General features: G+C 49.3%; 6 protein-coding genes across 6 annotated transcripts; 2 read left to right on the top strand and 4 right to left on the bottom strand.

Moving 5' to 3' along the window:
* Positions 1–8,810: 8,810 nt before the first annotated feature.
* On the top strand, positions 8,811–9,560 carry GGS23DRAFT_619689 (methyltransferase; the record flags this gene model as incomplete). Its single annotated transcript, XM_051521032.1, has 1 exon — positions 8,811–9,560. The coding sequence occupies one exon, from the start codon at positions 8,811–8,813 to the stop codon at positions 9,558–9,560; it is 750 nt and encodes a 249-aa protein (XP_051367130.1).
* A 767-nt stretch (positions 9,561–10,327) lies between these two features.
* GGS23DRAFT_470498 (glycoside hydrolase family 105 protein) lies at positions 10,328–11,916 on the bottom strand. Its single transcript, XM_051514216.1, has 2 exons — positions 10,717–11,916; positions 10,328–10,628 (listed from the first exon to the last, which is right to left on the bottom strand). The coding sequence occupies exons 1-2, from the start codon at positions 11,758–11,760 to the stop codon at positions 10,542–10,544; spliced, it is 1,131 nt and encodes a 376-aa protein (XP_051367131.1). The 5' UTR covers positions 11,761–11,916; the 3' UTR covers positions 10,328–10,541.
* Positions 11,917–12,217: 301 nt separating this feature from the next.
* GGS23DRAFT_590247 (uncharacterized protein) lies at positions 12,218–12,855 on the top strand. The gene is made up of 2 exons (XM_051517681.1): positions 12,218–12,473; positions 12,580–12,855. The coding sequence occupies exons 1-2, from the start codon at positions 12,320–12,322 to the stop codon at positions 12,669–12,671; spliced, it is 246 nt and encodes an 81-aa protein (XP_051367132.1). The 5' UTR covers positions 12,218–12,319; the 3' UTR covers positions 12,672–12,855.
* An 866-nt stretch (positions 12,856–13,721) lies between these two features.
* On the bottom strand, positions 13,722–15,528 carry GGS23DRAFT_590250 (kinase-like protein). Its single transcript, XM_051517682.1, has 3 exons — positions 15,191–15,528; positions 14,568–15,136; positions 13,722–14,519 (listed from the first exon to the last, which is right to left on the bottom strand). The coding sequence occupies exons 1-3, from the start codon at positions 15,406–15,408 to the stop codon at positions 13,897–13,899; spliced, it is 1,410 nt and encodes a 469-aa protein (XP_051367133.1). The 5' UTR covers positions 15,409–15,528; the 3' UTR covers positions 13,722–13,896.
* Positions 15,529–17,963: 2,435 nt separating this feature from the next.
* GGS23DRAFT_590255 (ABC-2 type transporter-domain-containing protein) lies at positions 17,964–23,486 on the bottom strand. Its single transcript, XM_051517683.1, has 9 exons — positions 22,325–23,486; positions 21,897–22,243; positions 21,596–21,839; positions 21,106–21,525; positions 20,498–21,052; positions 20,120–20,432; positions 19,989–20,066; positions 18,770–19,925; positions 17,964–18,706 (listed from the first exon to the last, which is right to left on the bottom strand). Exons 1-9 carry the CDS (start codon positions 23,123–23,125, stop codon positions 18,277–18,279), a joined length of 4,344 nt encoding a protein of 1,447 aa, XP_051367134.1. The 5' UTR covers positions 23,126–23,486; the 3' UTR covers positions 17,964–18,276.
* A 716-nt stretch (positions 23,487–24,202) lies between these two features.
* Positions 24,203–26,948, bottom strand: GGS23DRAFT_590259 (cytochrome P450). The gene is made up of 5 exons (XM_051517684.1): positions 26,670–26,948; positions 26,398–26,607; positions 25,847–26,296; positions 24,484–25,772; positions 24,203–24,407 (listed from the first exon to the last, which is right to left on the bottom strand). The coding sequence occupies exons 2-4, from the start codon at positions 26,574–26,576 to the stop codon at positions 24,845–24,847; spliced, it is 1,557 nt and encodes a 518-aa protein (XP_051367135.1). The 5' UTR covers positions 26,577–26,607; positions 26,670–26,948; the 3' UTR covers positions 24,203–24,407; positions 24,484–24,844.
* Positions 26,949–27,194: the final 246 nt, after the last annotated feature.

The raw sequence follows: 27,194 nt of genomic DNA on the forward strand, positions 1-27,194 counted from the left end.
CCCGAAATAATTCTTCGTTTAATATTAACCTATATACTTTAACGGAAACGAACGAACCGTCGAGGAATACGGATAGCTCGCTATTAGTTAATTCTATTACAGGCGCGACTATTATAAATACGGGAGCTACGAGGGGAACGGGTCGGAATCGAAACCTATCTACGTTTAATAAGAGAGCTATCGTCTTAAGCGAAAGTATCTATAGTCGCCTATCCGCGTAAAAACTTAGTAATAAGCGGTAATATAAGCTAACGCTATTACTCAGAATAATGCTAACGAAGTAGCTCCTTTATTTCCTCGCGGAAAGCGGTAGTTTAAAGTAATATAATTAAAAAAGCGATTTACGATAAAGGAAGCTTAGAACCTATTACCTTAAAGTTAAGGTCGGTTATTTAAGCGGCGATAAGCCGCTAAGTAAGACGTATAACGCGAGGGTAATTATAATTAATTAGCTCTCGACGAAAGCTTATATAGCTTTAAGGGATATTTATAAAGTTACGTAAGAATAGCTACGCGAATAACGTAAATAACGGTTAATAAAAGCTAGAGATTAGAAATACTTTCCCGTCGAGCGATATTATATAACGCTATTAATATACCGATAATAAGGAATATCGTTACGCGGGCCGTATTCCTCGGTAATAGCGGGGAATAGCGAAACTATATTACTATTAGCTCGGGTAGCTCGACCGATTCCTTTAAACGTAAGTAATAATTCGGTAGCTCCTTAGGAGCTAAATCGTATTAAAAGCTTTTGAAAAGCGCGAGTAATAAGGATAAAGCTTAGCTCGGTTAATTAACGGGTAATAATAGGAATAACGATAGGAGCCGTCTCGAATTTAAAAGAGCTACCTTTATTAAAAACTTATTTTCTAGGCGCGAATATAAAAAATAGAACCGAGCTAGGAATAAGAATAGAAACGGCGGTAGCGTTAGCGCGATAGCGCTTCCTTAAACTCGGTATAGTATCGTTAATAATAAACGAGTAATTATTAAGCTATCCGTAGCTTAAAAAAGAAAGGAGGCCGCCGGCTTTCGTTAAACGAATAAGCGTCGGCGCGACGGCGGTAATAATAATAGGGAAATTATTCTCCCCGCTCCGAGCTTCTATAAGAATACCTAATATATATAACGACGGTTTAATAAGTACTCGGTATTCGCCGATGATCTCCTTAAGAGTTATTAATACGGCGGCGGTTTAAGCTTTCGAAATAAAAGCGATTATTAGCTCTTATTCGGCTATAATAATAAGCGCCTAACGGAATCCCGGGGTAGCTTAAATAACTACCTTTAAGTCGCTTCCGGAGTCGCTCTTTATAGAGTTATCCGTAGTTTTTACGTCCCGAGATATAAACTTAAAAGTATTATTATTATTATCTAACTCTATAGCCTCGTATTCGCGAATAACGCAACGGATCTCCTCTCGCTTTAGATCTTTACGTACTTATTCCCGTTTAATATAACGGGCTCGTTACTTACGAGCCTTACCTCTAAAGCTACTCTCCTTACGAACCCGCTTACGAGATACGGCCTTAGGCTTTAATATAGCGGGAAGGGCTCCAGGAAGCGAAGGAATACGGCGGGTCATACGACGCTCGAGGAAACGTAGTTTTATAATATTCTATACTATAATTAAACCTCGGTCGGAAATTTAAAGTAGATAATTAATTAAAGGCTTATAGCTTATAATAACTATAATATAAAAGCTAACTTATATATTAATAGATAAATTATTTTTTCTTATTACGATATATAAAGAAATTATTAATACCGGTATTAAAAGAGGAGCTATTTATAATAACTACCGAGATATATATATTAACCGCGATATCGTAAGTAAAGCTATTTAAGCGAGCGATAATAACGTCGAAGAATATATTACGTCGCTCTTCGGCGGCGCTAGAAGTAATAACTAAAGTAATTTTAACGGCCGCGGGAATATTTAAGATAACGATAGCTTCCTTTATTACGGTAAATTAAGTAATTAGCTTTACGTATTTAGCCGGAGCTTAGTTAGGTATAACGGAATCGTAAGCTCGCTCCTCGACGAATATCTAGGCGTAATTACGGAATTAATTTATTCTATCGCTTAATATCTTAGCCGCGTTATCGATATTAATAAGAATCTCGTAGGAGCTAAAACGGTTAGATATTTTATCGAATTATTAGCTTTTAATTACTTATACCCGTATTAATATTACTAAAGCGTAAGCTTATCTTATTTCTCGCTTTTATTATATTAATATATAGCTTACGTTAATATACTATTATAAGTTCGTTACGATAATAAGCGATAGCAAGGGAGTATCGTAATTAAGAAATGACTTATTTAAATAAAGTACGCGCGAATAAAGTAATATATAGGTTATATACTAAGGAGGAGCAGAGCGTACGCGATGCTGGAAACCCGGATATGTTCACTCGAAAGTATACTCTATCGAAGACTATAGTACGTACGATAGTCTAGGATAGATAAAACTAGTATCGCTATATTAATCGAGAGATAAGGAATTTAATGTAGTTATCGTATCTTAGCTATGTCCTTTGGTCGTAGAGATATAGTAGTCGCTAGCCCGAAGGTATAAGAGGTAAGGGGAGAAAAGGGATAAAACGTAAAAGTTACTTATTCGGTTATAACGGTACGACGAAGTAACTTAAGCGCCTATAACTAAGATAGATATACTAATCGGAAAACGACGAATCTAATAATAAAAAACGAATCTTTAATTAAAGTAAAAATAATAAAGATAGTAATCTGGCTAGGTAATGAACTAAATAATAAGCATAGTATGTCCCGCACTTACGGGAGCTATGGTTACTCTATATAGGCATAAGGCCTATCGTAGCGTATTACGTAATACATTAAGAGGGCATGTCTTACCGTACCACTACAATACGTAACCGAGAGCGAAAAGGAATTAAAAACGAGCGTATCGGGTTAGCTCTAGATATGCCTCTATAGAAGAAAAGAGGAAAGGGAGAAAGCTACTATAAAAGAGTAGGAGATTTTTCTCTTATAGTATAAGAGCTTAAGTATAGGAAGGAGCGTTACCGGGTATTAACCTAGTAAAGCTACGAGAAGGTTCGCGTACGATAATAATAATATAAAGCGAAGTAATGGAAGCCCTTACGAGCGTATAATAAATACGGTAGATATACTTAATTAAAAGCTACGATATATCTCTTTTATTAGGATATTAGGAAGAGCTAATATAATAACTAATTAGGAGGATACTTTAAGCTATAAGGAGTATTATATAAAGGCGTAAGTAATTAAAGCAACGAATATATTACCCCGGAGAGCTAGCGAGGCGAATAAGGCTCGAGCTAACCTAGGACTACTATTAAAAGGATAGCTAAGCTAACTATCGCGAGCCCTTCGGCTAAGCTACTATTATTATTTAGCTAAGCTCGCTATCGCGAGCCTAGCTAGGGGGTATATTACGTAAAGAGCTATCTATATATGGCTCTCTACTCCATCTCTAATTACTCGCTTACCTAATATAGCTCCTAGCTCGCTTATATAACATAGCTCGTAGCTTTCTATCGTTTATATATAGGTAGCTCGTATCTCTTTTATTTATCTCCTTCCTTCTTAAATGGTTAGTTAATTTACCTTCTTCTTCCTACCTTCCGTTACTCCTAAAAAGCAACCTCAGTACCTACGTAACTCTCCAGATCTACGTATCAAAATCTTTAATTAAGGTAAAAATAATAAAGATAGTAATCTAATTAGGTAATAAATTACATGATAAGTATAGTATAACCCGTACTTACAAGAGCTATAGTTACTTTATATAGGTATAAGGCCTATTATAACGTATTACGTAATGTATTAAGAGGGTATGTCTTACCGTACTACTATAATACCTTACTAGTAGCTCGCTCGGTTACGTAAATACGCTAGCTTAATTAACAGTATTAATAGGTCGAGGCGTACCTTCGGAGAGTTAATTAGTTCCCGATCGTAAATCGATTACCTCAGGGTAAGTTACTCCCGGGTTTTTACGTATATTAACCGGCTTAATTAACGGCGTTCGCGGGTCGAGGCGTACTTTTTAAAGAAGGCGTAATTTAACTTTCAGATCGTAGATCGACTATCCCGAGGGGAGTTGCTCCCGGGTTTTTAAGTAACCCGTCCGTTAATTAGCAGCGGTATTTACCGGTCGATAATAGCTTCCGTACGGGTTCGATTAAACCCCGATTATAGATCGATTATCCTAGGGGGAGTTACTCCCGGGGTTTTTCGATATCGCCCGCCGGAAGAAGCGATAACCAGAGTTACTCCCGGGCGTTTCGACTCGTCGCTTTTTTACCGGTTATGCCTAAGCTAGTATACAGCTTACAAGGCACGGTAGGAAAGCCTCCCTTTACGCCCTCTTTCAGGGGGCTCCCCTTACGCCCTCTTCGCTTACCCTAGAGCTCCACTTGATTGGGTAGTAAGGCACGGCAGGAGGGCTCCCCATCGGCCCGATCTCTCTCCCACGACCCCTCGATCTCGTTCTTAGGATGCAAGCGGCGGCGAGCTACCATACGATAGCTCGCCCTTAGGAAACGAATGGGAGAGAGGGCCATTTGCTGCTATCGGATACTCTTACGCCGTTTGGAGCTATCAGCAGCACCCCCGAGAGCACCCCGGGGGACCCCCCCGTCCCGCGCTCCTCTGAAAGAGGCCTCTTCGGATGGTTCAGCTATTACCAGCCGGGTCCGCATAACGAGAGAGCTACCACCCGTTTACTTACGAGCAACCATTCCCTCTTGCTACCTATTAACCACGCCGTGGTAGGGTACAGAGGTTGACTTACCGAGAGAGAAAGGCCCAATTCTTCGGAGAAAGCAACGGACGACGACATCTGCCGGGCTCGTAAGAGAGCGACCTGCCTGGCATCGACAATCTGCCGGGGCTCGCTAGTATTTGAGAGCGACCTCCCCCGGCGCCTTATCTGCCGGGCTCGCGAGAGAGCGACCTGCCCGGCATCGATACTCCCGGGCTCGCACGAGAGCGACATGCCCGGCGCCGATTTATCTGCCGGGCTCGCACGAGCGACCTGCCCGGCGCTTACTAACCCCGGGACTTGTTCGCGTACATACTAAAGCGACCTGCCTGGAAGAGCTTCCCGATGCCGTGTTTCGAGGGCTAACAGCTCTGGAACGAGCTTTCTTTTGTTATTGGTTTTCGAGGTGGCTCCCTTATGTATAGCAGATGGCTCGTCTTTATCTTCGCGCCGTTTATCTTCGCGCCGTACATAGCTCTATTGCTCTACGTGAGAGAGCAGTTAACGTCGCTCGTGTACGCGCCGTCGACTGGGGGGTGTGTTACGTAGGGGTAGTACCTTAGGTTACGCCTCTCCGTTGCCTACCTTAGTAACAGGAGCTCCTATATATACGCTTCCGTTGCTTCTATTCCTTGAGCTCGTTCTTAGATAGAACAAGACCTTTTCACCTTCTCGTGGCTCCTCCTCCCGTTGCTCGTGAGATAGCTCCTCGCGCGTGCTCTCGTATACGTAGCTCCTACCGATAGCTACGTGATATGGGTCTATTACCTAATCCTTTAAATGATAAATAAAACAACGGTTAATATTATGTAATATTTTTTTTTCTGATTTTTGTTAAATTAAATAAGTTTTAAAAACACTGATTTTTGATGTTCTTTTCTAAAACCTCTTTGTATAGAAAAATAGGGCCGTCCGAGAAGTGGAATTCTTACTGTGAAAATAGGTACGATTTTAAAAAGTTTCAACCTATTTAAAAACGTGGTTTTTTAAAAATAATAAATTAAATAAAAACGGAATCAAAGAATAAAAATGAGATTACTTAATATTAACCATTTTTCTATTTATATAATAACGTATTAGGTAATAGACCCACTTTAATACCGTGAAAGAAATAGGTAAAGATGTTGATATAAGCACAGTTAACAGATTTACTAATAAATTATATAGGAAACTGTTAGTGTAGTTTTAAAAAACCTTAAATCGCAAATAATTTCTTATATTAGTTAGCAGAAAAAGATCGAAGAATTCATATATTAATTTAATTAGGTTAATTGATTACGTAAGTAAATTTCCGATTTTTCCGATCTTTTTCCGTTTTTTTACGGGGATAAATCGTTTGTATGTAAACTTATATAAAATACCCGGCTCGCGAAGGGGTGGCTCGTGAAGCGGTAACCTAACTTATAACCGGTTAAGAGTTTTAGTCGAATTTTCCCGAGAGTAATACCTCCTATCTAATCGCTCTCAGGGACCTAAAGAACCCCGGGAGTAACTCCCCCCGGGATAGTCGATCTATAATCGGAGTTTAATCGAACCCGTACGAAAGCTACTATCGACCGGTAAATACTGTCGTTAATTAACGGACGGGTTACCTAATAAACCCCTAAGAGTAACTCGTCCTAGGGGAGTAGTCGATCTACGATCCGAGAGCTAATTTAGTCCTCCTTAGAAAGTATGCCTCGACCTATAACCGCCGCCGATTAACGGACGGTTTATAATTCCTTCGATACTATTAGAGCTCCGGTACTAGGCAACTTACGTCGAGGTTCGGGCCGAGCTCTAGCTCGACTAAGGAGGAGAGTTACGATAACTACTCGTAGCGCTCTGAAAAACGGCGTCCTGCCAGACTACTTCTGGCACTCGCCTTCTAGCTACAGGTAGCTCAACTAAGAGCTCGTAGCGTTAGTCTACGCCCTAGCTCCCTTCCTTTCCTTACCCCCTCGGGCTATTCTCGATAACGGAGGGAGGAGCTCGAAAAATAAGAAGGCAGTACTTCAGGGAGCCGGAGCGGTTTTGCCGTACAGTAGGAGACTGCTACGACGGCGAGGAGAGCGAGAACCGATTACTCCCTAGAGTTCTCCCCGGAGAGACCGATTCCTTATTATCGATCTTACTCCTCCACGAGCTATCTCCCTCCTTAGTCTCCGTTTTCCGACGTCGGATTAACCCCCTGAAGCGAGCCAAGGCCCGTAGCTAAATTAATCGGGGGCTAAACCGAAACGGCGTTACTTACTAGAGCGCATTACTTACCAGAGCGACTACCCCGCTCGCCGAAATACGAAGCGGTCGGAGAAAAGGAGAAAGGAAAAAACTGAGGGAGTTCCTAGCGGCCTCCCGCCGTCTGCCTTACAACTCGATCAAGTCGAGCTCTGGGGCGAGCGAAGAGGCATCGAGAGCTAGGGCAAAAACGAAGCTCGGAGAGACGAGATATCGAAGAGCTCGCGCGCGCCCTGCGGCTCTAAGGAGGAAGGAGGTCCTTAAAGCGCTAACCGGGCTCATAACTATCACGTAGCTAGAACTACGTATACGAGAATGCGCGCAGAGAGCTATCTCACGAGCAACGGGAGGAGGAGCAAAAGGTGAAAAGGTCTTAGATCTAAGAACGAGCTAAAGGAATGAAAGCAATGGGAGCGTATATATAGGAGCTCTTGTTATTGAGGTAAGCAATGAAGAGGAGCAACCTAAGGAGCCACCTCTACGTGACAAAATGTAAGAAGATAAATTAACTAACTATCTTAAAAGGAAAAAAATAAACAAAGGAGCTGCGAGCTACCTATATATAAACAATAGGGAGCTGCAAGCTATGTTATATAAGCAAGCTGGGAGCTAGGTTAGGTAAGCGAGCAACCAGGGAGGAAGTAGGGAGCCATGTATAGGTGGCTCTCTACGTGACACCCCCGCTATGGAGCAGATTACTGGTTGGGTAGAAAATGGCATTGTTGAGATACAAGAGTTATCAGGTCTCTGGTGACAGTTAACCTTCTCTTTCTCATCAGGGCTGGTGTTCTCGAAACGAGGCCACAACAAACACGTAGAGATAGGTGTTTGGTCATCACACATACTATTAACAATACTGAAGTATGATTGCTACAGGGAGGCAAATATGCCATTTGAATGTTGTCCCCGTGATAATTGTGCCCAGTGAATCTAACTCTTTGAATTGTGGCCTCTATCGTATGCTGGTAAGAAAGAACCATCAACAGTCCTTTTGAGCCTTTTGAGCGCCGTGTTGTATAAAACCGAGGAGACAAACCCTCATACCCTCCCTAACCAAACTCTCCATATCCTAGAGTAGCAGCGCTGTTTTAAACCTCACACAACATCACGTACGATGTTCAAACACGTGGCATCCGCTCCGGTATCGCTTTTACGCACGATAGCCACCACAGAAGAACCTCATACGGTGTGAGAAAATCATGCTACATGTTGTGAGAGTGATTGTCATGCAGTGAGCAGTTAGCTGGCTGGACGGAATACTACGTGTCGCTACGCAGAAAATACCACAAGGAGAGAGGCTAGACACCTCCGTTATCTGGATACCCAAACGTTGTGTTGATCGATTACCCAAGAGATCGTATTGTTGAAAAGGCTACTAGTACCTGCGCTGCCCTCTGCGGTGTCATATAACTATAATAGGCTTGGGCTCTGTCCGACGGTATTTTAGAATCACGAAACTTCAGCCACCTCGTACCGTGCAGGAAATTCACAACGGGACGTTCGATACTGGACACGAAGTTCAACTTACGCGTCCACTGCCACCCAGTTATAAATATCCTGTCCTCGTGCTCCCAGACAGTACGGCATTCACACCCATATGCAGTGTTGCCTCGGACAAAGTGGAATCGTTGATAACAGCTCTCCCAGAGGTACACCCGCGGCAAGCAGGGTCCCTTATCAGGGGGCAAATATCTAACCTTCCACATAAATACGGTAGTATTCCCCTTCGGTGCTGAAAGCTGGCATTGCCTTCCGTGGGAAACGCCAACTCCGTCTTCCACAAAACTTGACTGTAGCACCATACTCCGGCCTCCCAACATGGAACACGCCCACGAAGATGCTCCTCGCCGTTTCGAGGACACCCCTCACACAAAGGTCTACACTAAACGTTTTCTCACCTCAGTGTATGATGTCTATGTCCTTTGGTTCAACATGTCGGCCCTCTGGCGTTGTCCAACGCGCTCGGTCCTTCTCCCTTTCTTCAAGGAAAACTTTAGCCAACGACACCTCGACTGCGGCGTGGGGACGGGCTGGTTCCCCGCCACGGCCCTGAGATGCCTATCTGGCGACGACACGAAGCAAGAGCTCACCCTCGTGGATCTCAGTCAAACCGCGCTCGAGTTCGTCAAGGACCGCATCCTCTCTGGGGCTTCTAACACCACGGTCAAGTGCGTCGCCGCCGACGTCCTAGAGTCCCTGCCGGAAACGCTGCGCGCCGAGAAATTCGACACCGTCACCATGTTCAACCTGCTGCACTGCGTCCCGGGCCAGTCCAAGTTTGGCGTGTTCCGCGTGTTCAAGACGCTGCTCGCCGAAGGCGGCGTCTTGGCGGGCTGCTCCATCCTCGGCCATAATACCCGCTTCCCCAACTTTCTGAGCCGCTGGTGCATGGCGGGGCTCAACCACTGGGGGATATTCAACAACTGGGACGACACCGAAGACGACTTCCGCCGCGCCCTCGAGGCAGAATTCGAGGACGTCGAGATCCGCATCGTCGGCATGATGATCCTTTTCCGAGCGAAGACGCCTCGCGTAGACACGCGAAAGCCCTCGGAGAACGACAAATAAGGGAAAGGGGATCTTATGGCTTAGAGGGCCAGGCATTGCCATAAGTATTATCTCGAGACTGCATCAGCATCAGTCGCTAATTTAGAGGGTGGTTAATCAATCAGAAACTACTCATATCATAGGTTTATGCATTCATTAACCTATTGACTGGTGTCGACATATAGTAACGTCTTGTATATAAGCTACTTCTAAGATGCGATGTATTAGTATTAGTATATGCAGTTTAGGGTCAGTATTGTATCGGTTCGGTGCCTGACTAGTTTGAGAGATGGAAGAGGACCTGGCTATATACCATACATTCTGATTGGCTCTTGTACAGTACATGGGTATTAGATGCGTATTAAGATATACTACCCATATTTATAGATATTATATCTTCGTTACTCATACTAGGTTCATGCGCGGAAGCCTAGTAAGAGCATGCCCATCTGCCCTCCTAAACTCGGCATGACACAGGCCACATACGGATACAGATCGCTATACACTCCTTTTTATTTTATATACCCGATCGTTATCATTTTGCATTATGCCTTTGTTTCTTACTTCACCTAGCTGCCATCCACAGCTGGCCGATCTCTAGATAATACTGCTGCACTGCCGTTGCAGCTAATCCCTGTCGAACGGCACCCTGAGCCAGTCGTTCGCAGCTGTGGTCGTCCCTATAAGAGAGCGAGTCCACGCTGTTTCTCTTTAACACTCATTACGAGATCAACTCTCTAGGTATCGTGGCTTGGGTTATAAAAGGACCCCAGGCAGGGGTTTCTTGGGAACTACTTGCGATCATCGTGGTTTGTCTCGAAGGTCACGACATAAAAGCGATAAGAAAGCAGAGAAGGTCGAACGATAACCAAGCACTGGGGGAGTCGAACACGTAGCACAAACACAGCATATCGGGGTCAGAGACTATGCGTAGGAACGCCGCACGGCATGCAGCACGAAATCGGGACTACCATTTGCATAGTTCGTTTAGCTCATCGCACTCTATAACTTCTCCAACTCATAAGCAGCCAGCATGAACGGTCCGGCGCCTCTGGGGTCGTTCGAAACTATGGGGATCGAGATGTAATACTAGGATCGGGACGCAGGTGCGTTAGCAAGTGTCGGACTATAAGGCGCACAGTGAGAACGAAGCGAGAGGGTGGGAGAGACTGCTTACCTCGTAGGTCCCGTTGCTGCCCAGGGACCCGACCCTGACGGTCCCCTCCCAGTTCAGCGTGCCGTCTTCGTTCTCCTTGACGAAGCGCTCGATGAGGCTGCGGAACGCCCTGCGCGCGGGGGGGAGGTACTCGCTGGCGGGGAGGAGGCCGAGGCGGACGCCCTTGAGCCAGCCGAAGGCGAACATGGCGGAGGCGCTGCTCTCGATGTAATTGCCGGGGGCGCCGGGGTAGGGGTCGCTCATGACGAGCCACCAGGCGGCGGAGGCGGGGTCCTGGGCGCGGCGCAGGGCGTCGGCGAGCGTGACGAAGTAGGCGGCGAGGCGGGCGCGGCCGGGGTGCGCGCGCGGGAACAGCGGGACGACCTCGGCGAGGCTCATGAAGTACCAGCCGACGGCGCGGCTCCAGACGAGGGGCGCGGCGCCGGTGACCGGGTCGGCCCAGACGGCGGCCTTGCTCTCGTCGTAGCCGTGCACGAGCAGGCCCGTCGTGCGGTTGCGCGTGTGCGCCTCGATGTTGTCGAACTGCCGCGCGATGTCGTCCCACGCCGTCTCGTTCGCCGCGTCGAACAGCCGCGTCCACTTCGCGTAGAAGCTGTCCGCCATGAAGATCCCGTCGAGCCACATCTGGTGCGGGTACGCCGGCTGCCGGTGCCAGAAGCCGCCCGTCGCCGTCCGCGGGTGCCGGTCCAGCTGCGCGCGGATCACGTCCGCCGCCGTCCGGTACTTGGCCTCGCCCGTGTGCTCGTACCACCAGAGGATGTTGTTGCCGATGCGGTAGTCGTCGAGCGAGTAGTAGTCGTACCGCCAGCCCCGAATCGTGCCGTTCTCCAGGACCACCCAGTCGTCGATCTGCGAGCGGTACCACTGGGCGTACTTGTCGTCCTTGGTGAGCGCGTACGCGGCCTCGTAGCCCTCGTATATAGTGGCCTCATCGTAATTCCGCGTCGGGTTGACGCCGTGTTGGATGAATGAGTCCGCCATCCACGTCAAGTACGACGTCGAGGCTGCCGCCCCGGTAGCGAAGGCTATTACTGAGGCCTTCATCTTGCCACGGTTCGATGTGGAACCTGGAGTTGGACTGCGAGTTGTCGAAAATTCGTCTAGCCCTCTTCCTCGTAGTTATGTTACTATATAATATTCTACTTGCCTACCTCGTAGCGGAATGTCAAGTTGGAGCGCATCAAGGACAAGCCGTACCGCCGGCCCTTTATTACCCGTCTCGCTATAATCCCCAGCCTCTTCGGTGGGTAGCACTCGGGAAAGGTACCCAGCGATCTACCCCACAGGCCCGCGAGAGGACACTGAAGTTCCTATAACAGCCTAATATAAGAGACGAATCTTGTCATTGAAGGATTCCTATTTTGTGGGTGGGCCGGTGCTGTTGCTGCTTTAACCTGTACTTATAGCGTGTGCAGGGTGTGCTTGGGGTGTGCTGGGTGTGTGTGTAAGCCGTGCTGATTGTGGCGCAGTCTAGGAGCTTTATTTTGCTGCCGCAGTTGAAGTTGCCGCAAAGCGAAATGGAACAAGTTTACAGGAACGCTTTTCAGGAACGCTTTTCTGGACCTCATACACCCCAAATTCGGTTTCTACGATCTAACACGATATGCTTCTGTCTCTCATGTTGATTTCTTGTCTCAAGAACTGTTTCCAAGCCTGTCCGATTGTATTCATTCTTTCTGAAGAGGCCATATTACCTTCGGTACCAGATTTACGAACGATACTCTCAGAGATACCGTGCCGAATCAGATATAAATGGCGTAAGCAGGTAATCTATAGGCCCAAAGGACCCCCTGGTTTCTTCTCCGAATAAATTGGCATTAGTTCCTGGCGGCAAGGTAGAGCGACGTGGCTGATATATCCTAGCAGGGACGACAGTCTTCTATGAAAGCGAGAGAAAGGCGAATGCAGGGATGAGCATAAATCGCAATATGGTGTATATGGGCGAGGTGATCTAAATTCGGAAGAGCCTACCTGACTATATGCTTACCGACAAATATAAAAGATGCCTAATAGGACAGTGTAGGCAAGGTTGGAATTCGACACATGGATATCCTAGGGGTGGCAGATTTCCATAGACTTGACGGTGCTGTTCCAGGATAGCAGAAAGAAACCACTGAAATATATTCGTATAGCAGTCGACTTACCCATGTGAAAATTGGCATCCAGCATGGCATCGAATCCATCTACCCTAAGTCATTAAAGTCGGCTCTAAGCAATATACAAGATACTATAGGGTATCGCCTCAACCAGGGGCTCATGCGGCTCACGGTATTCAGTCTCCTGAAGCTTCTACACAGTACCTGCGAAAGCTAAGACACTTGTGGCTTCGCCGATCTCAACCCCTGAATGTAAAAGTCTATATGTATTAAGAGTTCGGAGACACCGAAGAAAAGAAAGCGTGAGGTCGTTCCTCCAGGTGCTGGCCGATCTACAATTGTAAACTGGCACGCGTGTTGTCAACGAAAGCGCGGAGTTGGAGAAGGGCGGAGGCGTGCCTACCAATGGCCGGGTGGTCCGAGCCGTCCGAGCCCGGCAGGCCCATCTTCACTATCTCCCGCGAGAAAAGAGGCACGTCTGCGCGGCTGATGGCACGAGATAGATAAGTAGATGTGGAAACGTTCGCATATGCAACGAAAGACTTCCCTGCTGAACGGCGGGTGTCGAAGTTCACGCTCACCGCCCCAGGCCCTATGACCCAAGTTTGGCGGAGGCTCGTAGCCCAGACCGGCGACTATCTTCTCGCCCAATGGCCAGCTGTAGGAACGATATTTGTCGTTCAGAACCAGCGGTTCTTCTTCGTTCTTTTTGGCCACGGGCGATACAAACCTCGTGGTTCCGGTCAAGATGCGCTGCAGCACTAGATTCGCTCCTCGCACGCAGTACCTGCTTATCAGCTGCTCCTTCGTGACAGGATTATGTTATCACCATTCGATTTGTCTTCTCTTTCTCAATATTAAAATACCTTCTACAACCTTACATAACTACAATTACTCAAACAATTGCTGGGGGTTTTCAGCTAAGGGGTATTTCATATAACCTCTCCTCTCTGGCTACCAGTACGTCCCTTACTACCTATGCCTACCCACAGTCTTAATGTGAAACTAGTCAAGATCAAGAAATAAAAAGAGGCTATAATAGTTCTAGAATTTTCAAAAGCCTATGGCAAACATTCTATTCCTATCATTGTTGGAACCATGGCTGCTGAAGAAGCTGAGCCGCTGAGGCTCGTTTGGCGGGGTCAGGATGCAGAGCCAGTCGCATCAGCCCTATCACTTCCTCCTCCTCTCTCTCGTCTATATCAGCCGGCTTGACAGCCCTAAATCGTTTTTCGATAGAGTCAAAGCGCCGGGAAGAAGCCAATGAGACTTGACTTTGGGAATCAGCATCGATCCCTGGATTAGAAATGCCACCTTCATCCAGCTCGCTCAAGGCATCTTCAGGGCCAAATAGCTCACCAGCTGGTTCAACATCTGAGCTGCGTTCGAGATCGTCGTTACCAAGCCGCTCTCCATTTGGCCCAAAATACATATGCGCCCTGGGCCACCTTTTGAAGAAAGAGGTGGGTAGAGGCTGAATCGTCTCGGTGATCTGTATCAAATGCTCGTCGTTGGTTAATTCATCATAACGTTCGCCGCTTAAGTTCTCAACGAAGAATAACGGATGACTGGTAAGAAGTTCGAAGACTAGGCATCCAAAGCTCCATATATCGACACCTATACCCAGCCGATCACCCAAAACTACCTCAGGAGCTCTTAAATATGCTGGCATCACGATTGCAGTCGGCTTCGTGCCTTGCAAATATGCTGATAAAGGTTAGCAGTCGAAATTTAGATGGGGCGATGTATCATTACCTCCCCCTAAGTCACTGACTTTTACCAAAGGATCTAGGTCTAGTGATGTGTAGTTGTAGAGAGATTTCGGCTCTAGCAGATACTTTGGAGCCCATAGGTCTATTTTTCCATCTATTCGTCTGAGCATATTATGTACGTCAGGATACTGTAGAAGACCTTCGATATGGTCTGGTGTAGGACAGGCGAGTTTGGTCGTAAAAAGGATATTCCCCAGATGGAAATCGCCATGGACGATGCCTTCGCCATGTAGGAATTGCAAACCTAGAAGGGCATCTCGCAAAATACGTCGTGTCCATTGTGTTGGAAATCGACGTTCCCAGTCTTCTCCGATTCGGCACTGGGGAGATAGACGCAGCATGGTGTTGACATTCGGCCCCATAACCTCGTAGACGAGACATAGGTGTATACCGTTGGGACCACTGTGATTGAACGAGTCGATTAAAGAAACAATATGCCGGTAGTAGGCATTGTTTCCCGTGAGACGGGAATGCAGTAGCAGCTCCGTTGAGCAACCAGCTTGTTGGTCGGCAGATGCTGTGAGAATCTTCAATGCTCTGTAGCAAGATGAACTAAATAGAGAATTTAGATTGCAAAGTTAGAATGAAAGTAGACGGGAGACAAACTGCATGTCGAAAGCAAGCCAGACGGTAGAAAATGAACCATAGCCAAGCTTCCGGATTACTCGATATCGATCATGGTAGACATCCTCGATGTGAACCGGATGATAGCTACCCGGGAAATAAGCCTCACACCATTCGCAGGCAGTGCCGTCCTGATGGAATCGGTAGCTACTGTCATCCTCAGGAATATGACCTGGTGGAGTCCCTGGCGGTGATGACATTGTAGCAGTCCTGGGAAGATGAGGCTAACTAGAATTTGGGTATATGCTAGGTAGCGGGGTTCTTCGACTTTATATGCCGGCAAAATTATGCACGCACCGAACTCGGAGGGCAGACTAATTCGCTTTGTCAGCAATGTGGCTGGAGTTTGGCTGGATTTGAGCCGTGGATCCCCCCGTTGTCATTTGGCACATTCATGTTTTGGTTCTCCAAACACATTGCTATTTCAGAAACATGAGATGTTTGTTGGGAACATGTTGGTTTCTCTTGAAACACGGTTATTTTTTATTTGTCCTGTTAGCCAGTGCAGTCGGCCCAGTGAAGCTATTATTAGGTATCTAGCCTATTATATCTTTTCCCTTAAAACATCCTGGTTGATTGTGGATCATGTTGGTTCCTTTTAAGATATGTTAGTTCCCCCTGGTTGTGCTGTTAGCCAGTGCAGCCGGCCGAGTCCAGCGCCTATTGCTACATTTAACAACTGTTGCTTGAAGTATGAACTAAAATAGTATCAGCTAAAAACAGTGCCGGCTGGTTCTATTTCACATCTGTAGTTTCAAACTCTGATGTTGGAAACACTTGGCTGGCATCTCACTTTCTGGCCATCTGGTCTGGCGTCTAGCCCGGCGTTTAATCCGGTGTCTGGTCCGGCGTGCGGTCCGGCGTGTGGTCCGGCGAGGCCCGGCCTCTAAACTCCGAGCCTGTCATTCAAGCAAAATGTCTTACATTAGAAATCTTATCAAACATTTCGGTGTATTCTCATCCTTAATTGGGGCTGATTCCTCTAATATCACAGCTTTTGGCCCCTCTGTAATATCCCTAAGGTCTGGGCCATGGCCGAGGAAGTTCGCCGGACCAAAACGATATGTTAGTTCCAATTAAACCACGAGGCAATTCCTATATATAAGTTATCACTCTCCCGTCCTCATCATAACGTTGATGCAAGCATAGCAACACAATCTAAGTTTGAATCAAATCCAACTTGCTTTCACATCTTCTTACCTAAAGCGGACTCTGGAGTTCGTGCTTGCACCAATCTTGCTACATTCAGTACATCAAAACTTTCTTGCTCCTCACAATGGTCGTCACTCGCCAATATATTCGATTCCGAGAAACCGTTCCTGACAATGCTGGTTATCGATCATATATCAAAGATGCTATTGAGGCCTGGCTTGAAGCGCACCCTAGATATGACGATTGTGTTGCTGCTATAGTTGTGTACGTATCATTCTATGTGGAAGCTTCTCTATAAACTTTTACTAATATAAATATGCGATTAACAGCATGTCCTCCCACTCTAGCCCTAGAGATCAGCGAAACCATGTTACAGTGGAATTATATACTGAGGGACCAAATGGTGAAGCGGAGTATTACGCCACCATACATGTTCCATGTCTGAAATTCAGGGATTGGCGCCGTCGAATTCGACGTTAGGGTTCGGATGCCTAATGAGAGGATAGCGTTAAGTTATAGACAGCGTTGAGTGATGGATAGTATTGAGCGATGTATAGTGTTAAGTTGTGGATAGCGTTGAGCTGTGGACAGCGTTGAGTTTACCCCTTTACTCTTTAGCTTTAATTTTCTGCAGACAATATAAGGGTCAATCGTTGACCGGTCTGAGAGTCTATTTTGCAAGGCAGTCTCGATTACTTCATCTAGATTGATGGCTTCCCTTCAGCGAGCTCATGAAGCAGTATCCATAATGTAAAAGTTGATGTGAACGGCAACATGTAAGGGGCAGATAGACTCGGCGCCTTTAGCAGGAGCCAAAAAACAGACGTCCGCAAGAAGTTGGGAGGAAACCTACGGGTACCCAAGGTGAGAGCACGCCAAATCAATAGAAATTCACAAGAGCAACCAACAGATGGCTGCCGAACTAAGGCTATGTTGCGATGGCAGGGAGTTGTGTGCGAACCCTCTGAGTGGCCGTTTTATGCTCCCTCGGTTGTAGTTGGATTTGTTCACACCCTGCTGAGGACAGCGGGTTAGTGCCAGCGTCAGGGTGTGCAGCGCCGGTGCTTGGCCCCCAAAAGCGGCGAGGGATCAGCAGGGGGCAGAATGACGAGATTCGTCTTTCATAACAGCGTTTACGGCTTTCCTACGGGTGGAAAATCTTGTCCGTCTGCTCCACACAACAGCCGTAAACCCAAAATTTCAACATCCCCGCTCCCCATATTCTCTCCACACGGATGGGCAGATAGCGTGGCATACATTCGTGTGCTTTTACGCCGAGACCAGGGTAGTTGTGTCTAAATTCCCGCCGGTGGAATAGCTACATGGCAGTATTACGGGCGGGAAATGGGTTTCACTTGCTTTAGTACCCGCCGTCTGTTGTCACTTTCTCCGTCCCAAAGAGGTCTGCTCAGCTGAGATATGGAGCGAATCATACTCACCAAACATATATGTCGTGGAAAAATTACTTCAATCAATAATAGAATACACCTGTGCTACAAAGACGATTATGAGGGCATATGTTAGAAAAGGGGGGTTAATAAGTATTAATAAGAGTCTTCTGGGGGTCTCAGAGAAATGAGACTCGGGTCTCGTGTAAACGTTATGCACCTTTCGATGTGATAGACATTTAGTATTATTGAAAGCAACTAAGGCGGATTGACAGGGCCGACATTAAATTATTCATCGCCAATCGTTAGCCTATATACCTCTATGTAACGGCCTCCGCCATCTGGCCTTCCTGCATGCAGCACATTACAGCTCAACAACCCATATTACTTGCTGCCTACAATAACCACGTCCGCCGCAACTCAAATCTGCTACTATTAACGACAGGTCCCCTGGCCAAGAATAATCTCGTACGCGGCTTCATGTCCAGTTCATGCCGCCCTAGTTCAAGGTATACCCACTCGTCATACTCAAGCCTGTTTCCTTCTCCAGGTCTTAGGCACTCTCGCAATCCAGTAGATAGCATAGGTGGCTAGTGTGTTGAAGACCATATAGACAACCATGTACCCCACGTTCCGCCACACATCCTCTGTCTCTATTCCCAACTGCAGGAGAAGATTGTTGGTCTGGTCAACTGGACAGTAGAGGCAGTCCGTCGTCGCTGCCGGATTCCTAAGAACTCCGCCGGCGTACTGTAGGAACGGACCCAGATACCCGCCGCATGTAAGGCCGGAGGACACGTCCGGAGGAGGGTCGATATGGAGGAGCTGTATGTCGGAGCACTCGATATGTGTGTTGGCTAGGCCGGCCACCACCATCCCGTCGACGAAGTACGTCAGCGGGGAAGCTCGATAGACGAAAATCCAGAAGCGAGGAAGATCGTTAGGAGAGACGAGGACACTGGGGAGCTTGAGTTAGTCTTGGAGTTACTTGGATAAATCGCTTGGGCTATACACTACTCACCCGCAAAACACCAGCGAGAGCCAAAAGCAGAGGGTAGCAATCTGCACGGCCGTCTCCGCGTGTTCGATACCCACACCGACAGCTTGCGAGAAAGTTGTGATCCACAGGCAAAACAGCCAGATGAGCACGAATACCAGGCCTCCCCTCTCGTTCATTCCAAAGCTCGCGTCGCCATTCCGCCAAAGGCCGGTAGGGTAGTACCAAGACACAAAGATGATGACAGAGGCGACTGTCTGCCACCACAGTTCGACGATAATATTGGCTGCGAGGAACACGGTCCAGGAGTACGACTTGGATCGCCTCTCGCGAGCCTCGAATAGGCTGCGGCCGTCGGCAAGGCGAGGAATGATCTGCTGGTCGAGGGTGCTGAAGAGCTGGGAGATGAGGAAGATGGAGAAGACGAAATTGATGAAGCCTTGCATGTCGAGCGGGGTATTATAGAAGGAGATGCCGTTAAAGAAGCACTGAGAAGAGGTTAGGGGACGTAATGCGGGAAAGGGGTTGAGGAGAGCAAGAAAGGTAAAAGAAAAAGAGTGAAAACCGCCTACCACACCAGCACAGAGAGCCAGCTTCGAATAGAGATACGTCGGGTCCCTCCAGTATTCCTGGAAAATCCGGCTTGTCACAATTATTAGCTGCTGAAAGAACGAGGCAGCGTATTCGTTCTTCCCCGGACCCGTAGACAAAGGATTGTCCGAAGACGATTGCTTTGCGGCCGTGGTCCGTTGGAGGTACTCTTGTACGTCGTGGTTCTGTTGACTCTCGTCCCACTGCTTCGACCAGCTTGGATGCTCCGTTTCTCGAGACTGCTCTGTGACTGAAGACTTGCTCGAGTCTACGGTAATGACAGTGGCAGTACCAGCATTATTGCTGGTGACGTTCAGGACCCACTCGGCAGGGTTGTCTGCTGTCTGACACTTTGGGGCGCCTCTGCTTTCGAAGTACTCGATCAACGCCGAAGCGTCTCGGCCAATATTACCGAAGTACACTGTCTCCCCGTGGTCGCTGAGAAGCAGCAGGCGATCGAACATCTGAAACAGTTGGGACGATGGCTGATGAATCGTACACAGGACCGCCTGGCCGTGGTCTGCTAGCTTACGGAGGAGTGTGCAGATGGACCATGCTGTCTGGCTGTCGAGTCCGGACGTCGGCTCGTCTTCAACCGCATATAGTCAGCACATAGAACATATAGGTATAACCACGGGGGGCATCTACATGCCTAAAAACAACAAAAGCTCTGGCTTGGCTACGAGCTCTATTCCGATACTTAATCGCTTTCGCTGTTCGATGTTTAAGCCTACCCAAGGATTAGTAAAGACAACTTCGGCTAACAATGATCTCTTCACATACCATTGCCGGGGATGCCAACCACGGCTTCGGCATAGGGCTCCATGTCCAGCACCTTGATGACGTTATCAACGTAGTTCAACTTGCCTTCTTTCGATTCGGTCCCTTGTTGTCTAAGCAATGCGCTGAACTGCAGAGCCTCACGAACGGTGGCGGTAGGGAGATGGATATCCTCTTGTTGAACGTAACCTATCCGGCGTTGAAAGCTTATATCCCGCGGTGTGCCGTCGATGTAGACACCGCCGCTGGCTGTTCCGAAGGTTGCTCGATTTGCCAGAACGTCGAGTAGTGTTGTCTTCCCAGCGCCTGTAACGCCCTAGCAGATTCTTGTTAGTCTAGGCTCTAAAATCGTCATCTCTCTCGAATAGCAAGGGTTGTTACCATCAGAGCAGTCAACGTCCCTGGCTTGACCCATCCGTTGATATTGTTCAAGACCTTCCTCGTGCCGTTGTTGGTCTTGATCTCGTAGCTCAGATCGTTCCAGTGGAATACCGAGGACTGTTGAAGAATACTAGTTTGCACAGTCTCGGGGCGCGTTTCATTCCCATCGCGATCCCCCTGCCCGCTGATATCCTGGGCAAATATTGGCGACGACGCGGCTTTCTCAGAGTCAGACGCTAGTTGAGGCTGGTTCTTGCGGTAACCGTGCTGGAAAAGAAGCACTTCGCCCTTTGATCTTTGAGCCGGGATATACTCTGCCGCCAGCAAGTGAATTGCGCAGAATATGACCATCATGGCAATTATGATACCGAAATTTCTCCAAAGATGGCTTTGCACGTAGCCATATTTCAGGAGCAGGTAGGCCGATCCTTGCACATCAGGCTCTCCCGGCTCAGCTCCCACGACGGGACAGACCTTTCCACTCATACCGGCCTCGTTAGAGTAGCCAGGCCCGGCGGGGACGGTGGAGGAGCAAGGGAATTGACGGCCGCGAAACTACCAGCCGTCGTTAGTACCGGTCTCGTATCTAACGCAAGAGTCACACGCACCTCATTGATCATCAAGCTCTCGTAGGCATAAGCCATGGGATTTAATCGCCTGAACCATGAAAGCCAAGGCTTCATGTATGGGACGGGAATTACGAAGCCGGTATATACGATGCAGAGCAGAACAACGATCGATGCAGGAGCCATAGTCTGCTCTAGTGTCCGCGACAAGGACCCCAACGTTCGGAAAACCATTGACATGGTTAACACAATGAAGAACATGATAACGAGGTAGGTGAAGAAAGCCGAAGCAGTGCGGCGGAGGTTGGTCATGAAGTAAAGCGTAATGTGAAACATGACCGAGGTGCCGAACTTGGCCGGTAGATCACATAGAATCGAAGCCACACCATCAGTGAAGGGATGATATAGGGCGTATCGGTCGTGTTTCTCCACAATAGGCCGCTGCGCCCACATGGTGAGGACCTTGAGGGGGTTCATGGTAAGTAAAGAGCAACTCAAGTAAATAGGGCGCTGAAAACGCAAGACAGCTCACCTCAAAAGCAGGCGAGAACGCACAGATCATCAAAGAGAAGAATATGAGAACTGCCCTCTGGTCCATGCCATCGGCTGTGTCCGGGAGATTCAAGTACACGCTGCCCACCACGATGGCAAGGATGGCATTCGCGAAGACGGTCGAGACGGCGGGCACATAGTTATTTCGGAGGCGGAGAAAGCCCCTCTGGATGCAGATGATGCTCTGCTGGGCTATTGGGATTAAGTAAGTCGACGAGCGAAGACTAGGTGCCGATATTAGCGCTGCTTGGGATGTACGGTGGCTAGTAATCTTGACTTACGCCAACATCTCTCTGATCGGGGTTTGACTCTCAGCTGAATGGGATTGCTCCTTGGAAACCAGGAGCGGATGAGCGTCGTCAAAGGCACTAATATCTTCTAAAAGCCGTTTAGCCTCGGGACTCTGTTTCCACATAGCGGCGAACTCATCCGGGGACCTGGGAACTCGATCTTCGTAACCTTCCCGGACGATGCGCTCCGCCGGATTGGTGAGAGACGTGAGAAAATCAGCACTCGTCGTTCTGCTCGGCTTTGCGAAGCCGAGCCTATGGAAATAGTCGGCGGCAGACTCGACGGGGCCGAAATAGATCTGACGGCCCTCGTATAGCAGCGTGACTTTGTCAAAACTCTGGCTACCGTGTTAGCCTCAGCGGGACCTAACCTTCACCTCACATTTCACGCGTGACGCGCTCTCTCCCGAGTTACTCACCCGATACATGGCCTCTGATGCCTGGTAGATGCTCATGATCGCAGTCGATCGCAAGGCACTCGTCGACCTCCGCAGCAGCTCGATAAATCGCTGGGCTGTGGAACTGTCAAGGCCCCGGGTGCTATTGTCCCAGCACTGGAACTGCGCGCCGCTGATGAGGGCTTCCGCGATGCTCGTTCTCCTCTTCTCGCCGCCGCTGACGCCGCGGATCAGGGCGTTCCCCATCTTGGTATCGAGGGCGCCCGACAGACCGAACAAAACCGCGACGTTGCGACCGGTTGCCTGGGACGCCAAATGGGTGTTCGTGCCGACTTCGCGCGTCGACGCGGCAAACGTGAGGGTCTCGCCGAGACTGAGCTCGGGAAAATGCACGTCGAGCTCGGCGAGGTAGATACTTTCGCCCTTGAAGTCGCGGTGCATCTGGTGGTACGAGATGCCGGCATAGTTGACCTTGGTCCCCTCGCCGACGTGGATGCCGTGCGCGTCGCCAGATAGAACTTTCAAGAACGACGAGCAGCCGCTGCCAGGCCTCCCGAGGACCAGCAGCATCTCGCCAGCCTCGACTAGGCCAGCGAAGTCGCGCAAGATCTGCACCCTGGCGGGCGGCTGTCCCGAGACGAGCCTAGCGACGAGCCGCGGAAGGGCTAGGGCGTAGGAGATGACAGTGTGCTGGAAGGTGGCCGAGGACGTGAAGCCGTGGCAGGCGAGGTCCCGGAAGGAAACGCCCAGCTGCAGGCGTTTTCTCTGCTGCTGCCTCTGGAGCCAGTCCCGAAAGACGGCATCGCGATTGTTAGCGGCCATCGAGGACCATGGATTTTTACTGAGTCCGACAGCTCAAGCTTCGCGGGGCAGCCGACGTCGTGAATCAGCAAGGCTAGCTAGCGTTTCTCTGTCACAACCACGCAGGGGCGGCGGCCAGCGAGCAGAGGGAGGAGCTGTATAGCAGCAATAGCAGCAGGTAGTAATTTGCAGAGGATAAGAAGGATTCCAGGCACGGTGTGTTTGTTTTCAGGCGAGCCCGCGAGATTCGGCAATACGACGAATAATATGGCCCTTTCCCTACAATCACCCGCTTGTGCAACCTTAGAGCTGCCTGTCCTTGGGGTCTCCAGCGTGGACCGAGAGACCGCTCAGTGCGCAGCCCGTAAGCAGTTTACTGATCGAACCCGGCCCGCGGGGGTTTCCTAATCACTACCTACCTTGGGTAGTTATTATTCAATTATTCAAAACTGCTCTTTTCTTTTTAGGAAGATAATAACAGCCGAAAACCGGCACTTTCTCCGCCGATACAGTTCCTTATCGTGGCATACTCGAGCCTACGTACGGGGCATTCTTCATGCACGCTGGTCAACTCTCATCTTTCATCGTTCAATTTCTTTCCACTTGGCACTTATGCCCCCATGTATGAGTAGGTATTCGCCATGGCCTTGCTAGGCTTACGGGGAGGGTGGTCCCTTGCGAGAACCTGTTGTCCTTGTCCCGGGGATGTGGTGGGTCATGTCTGGAATAAGGAAGCGATACTACCCTCTCGCCGCCCTCGTTTCCACGCCGTCTTACTGTTGGTGCGAGGGTTCTCATCACAAATTGCACCGCCGAGATAACGGATATTCCGAACGAGGATGGATGTTACTTTTGCCGGTATGACACCAGAGGGTTCAACTCGCCAAGCTCTGTTCGCACTCCTGAGTCGACCTTACCGAGACGTATCGCGAATACGTGATCCTGCGTATCTGTACCTATCTGCCTGTTGCATTCTACAGAATCTGCACCCTGTCACGGCGGCTCACCTTGCGCCCAGCCCTTGGGACGATATACAGGGTTGAGAATATTTAGTTACGACTTCATCTCTACCTTTTGTTTCACGCAGGGGGGCAGCAGGGAGGAGGCACGGTATTCATTTGCACCCCACCTTACCGTAGTATCCGTTCCCTTACCGCATCCTTCATCTCCAACTGGAAATCTCGGCTTCCCGTTGCTACCCAGCTACCTACAGTTCTAGCGACTGGAAATTGGTATGGCAACCTGGCGCAATTTCGGTGCTCCTCACGTAGGTAGTGTGGTCTCGCTGCTGCGTAATGTCCGGGTAGGTTCGCCAGCTTCTGCCAGCTGCCGCTGCTCATAGAGTGATTAGTTAATTCTGATAACGAGTGGAGAAGCAGTAATTAGTATTAGGATGATCTCGACAACCTGACGGATCGGGACCTCAAACGGGCCGGGCACGGTGCCCAAAGCAAGTTAACGGAAGACACGACGCGCCCGGTTTATGAACAGCTATTATAAGGCTGTAAAACAATGAGGTTGGTTTGTTGTTTCACTACGGCAGCGGAACTAAACCCCGCCCGTCTGTAGAGGAAAAATCGCGAGAATGTAACACACAGAAATCTTATATGTTCACCTGTCAACTCGCTTGGGGGTCGACACGTTCGACGAATGATATACACAATTAATTGCCACTTGAACCTGTCTAACGGGCGTGGCCTAGACACGATTAGGAGCACGATGTGAATCGTAGGTAAATGCTTAATGGTCACCCCCAGCCACATCCTCAGCGGTAATCTCCATACCCTTGCTGGATGCGGAGAAGTTGATGCGCCACTCCCGTCTGTCTCTCGGCACCAGCTCCACCCGGACTTCATCTTTTGGCGTCGGCATAGACGATGTCATAGGGAACTGCTTCCGCGGCACGGCCCACTCGCCGTCCTTGGTTAGAGGCTTCAGGTTGAAGCGGAGCAGCAACAGGGCCGCGAACGACATGGCTTCGGTGCTGACAAAATGGCGCCCCGGGCAGAGCACCGCCCCGCCGCCAAAGGCGCGGAACGCGGCAGGGTTCGGGCGCTTCCCGCCCGGCCCCCGCAGAAATCGGCGGTGGTCGAAACTCGCCGCCGTCGGGCCCCATACCGACGTATCCGTGTGCTGGACGGGGGTTGCGGTCATGACGGTGGCGCCCTTCTTGAGGAGGTACTTGTTGTCGAACGTGATGTCCTCCATTACTACCCTGGCAGCGATGCCGATGTGCACGTAACGCAGGGTCTCCTGCCACGTCGAGAAGAGAACGGGACATAAAAATTTAACCTTGGCGAGGTCGACGGTGTGCACATCGTTGTCGTCCACCTGCACGAGTTGCTCCACCTCTCTCCGGCACTCGTCGAGGACTACGGGGTCGGAGAAGACGTGGTAGACCATCCAGAACACGCTGGCCACGCTGTTGGTTAGGGACGCCACCATCTGGCCGATCTCAGTGGCTGCTACATCTCTACCGCGCAGACCGTGGCCTACGTTGTGCTGGTAGCGGCACTGGACAAGGACCGAGCCTTGTAGGTGGCTGTTCTCGGCGAAATATTTCTCGAAGGCGGGAATAATGAGCTGTTCTCGTGCGTAGACGCTTTCGCGCGCCAGGACGCTCGGCCATGCCTTAAGCATGTGGAACATGATGCTTGGCTCAAATGTGCTGTCGGGGGTCACCTTAGCGAACCTTCTAACCAAGCCGTGTGCAGCTAGACTAAGGTAGGGGTATGGACATACTACCATGCCTGCTCGAGAACAGGATCACGAAACGGATTCTTCGGCCCGTAGATGGACTCGGTGGTAGCCATGAACAGCTCTCGGCGTACCCAAGAAAACAGTTCGATCGTCGTCGAACCGTCGCCGCTGAGCTTCTGTAAAGAATCTGCGATGCGTCGGATTGCCGCACCGTTAAGGGCGTCCAGGCCGGGACCCGGGGATAGGGCCGGGTGCGTAGAAGGCACGAAGGTGGCCAGGTACGAACCGTCCTCCAACATATTGTCCGCGCCTATGATCGCGTTTCCAGCCGGGCCGACTCCCATCACGGTGGCTGCCGCCTGGGCCTCGATGGGCGCAAAGGCGATAGTCTTGATCTGGCGTTGGAGCGGCGGGATGAGTGACAGAGAGTTGATGACGTAGATGCGCTGGCCCGGCATGCGCAGAGTGTAGATCGGGAGCCCATACTTGTCTCTGAAGCCCAAAAATATCGTAAGTTACATGAGAGCCGGAGGTTTGGTTAGGACGCACGGCATTGCCTCCATCAGGGGCGAATCCCCGAAGCGGTTGCTGACCTTAGTTTCACCAAGTACTTTTGCATGCCCGGAACGAGACCAAACAGCGGGCTAACGAACGGCACCGAAGTCTCGACGGCCGGAGGCTCCCTTGCGTCTTGGGTGTAGTGAAGGAGAGCGGAAAGAAACACATATGTGGTACACACAGCGCTCAGGACGAGCGCGAGCGTGGAGGTCATCGTGCTGTAGGAGCTTCAACGGCGCGTCGACCTAGATCCAGGCAAGAGGGGTCAGCATGAGAAGGAGGAGGAGGAGGAGAGAGGGCAGGCTACTTCGCGACGACCGGGTCGACCTCGAAAACTTGGTCACGTAAGGTACAACAACTAAGGGGACGATGGTGGTGTTGGCAGTGGTCTAGATTGGGGGCGGGCGGGCGGAGCGAGGAGCTGCCAGTTCTAGACTTAAGAGGGTTACAGTGTCGGTCAGCTTAATCGGCCCTTGCGGAACTGGCCGCGCCTTGATTTCATTTTAGGGGTGGCTCTAGGGGTATTCCCAACTGCTGTGGCTCTGCTCTGCTTCAGGCACAGAATGAGGGGAGAGGGGAACGTTACACAAGCAGAAGATGACCCATCACACGACGGGGAGGCGTGTGATTATGCAATAGACGTACCGTTATCCCTTAGGTACCTCGGGGTACTTGTGCAGGTGGTGAGACTGTCATAACTACGCGTAGGTACCTCCTAGGCAGGTCGTCTTTTGAGGAGAGAACCAACATCGATTCAGTTGGAGACGGATGCACATCTGATTGCTCAAAAATAAAATGAGTATCGACAGGTACGAGTACCTCTCCTTAGAAC

Source organism: Durotheca rogersii, assembly GCF_024521655.1.
Source record: "Durotheca rogersii strain YMJ 92031201 chromosome Unknown GGS23scaffold_60, whole genome shotgun sequence".
In the NCBI taxonomy this organism is placed as follows: Eukaryota; Fungi; Ascomycota; class Sordariomycetes; order Xylariales; family Xylariaceae; genus Durotheca; species Durotheca rogersii.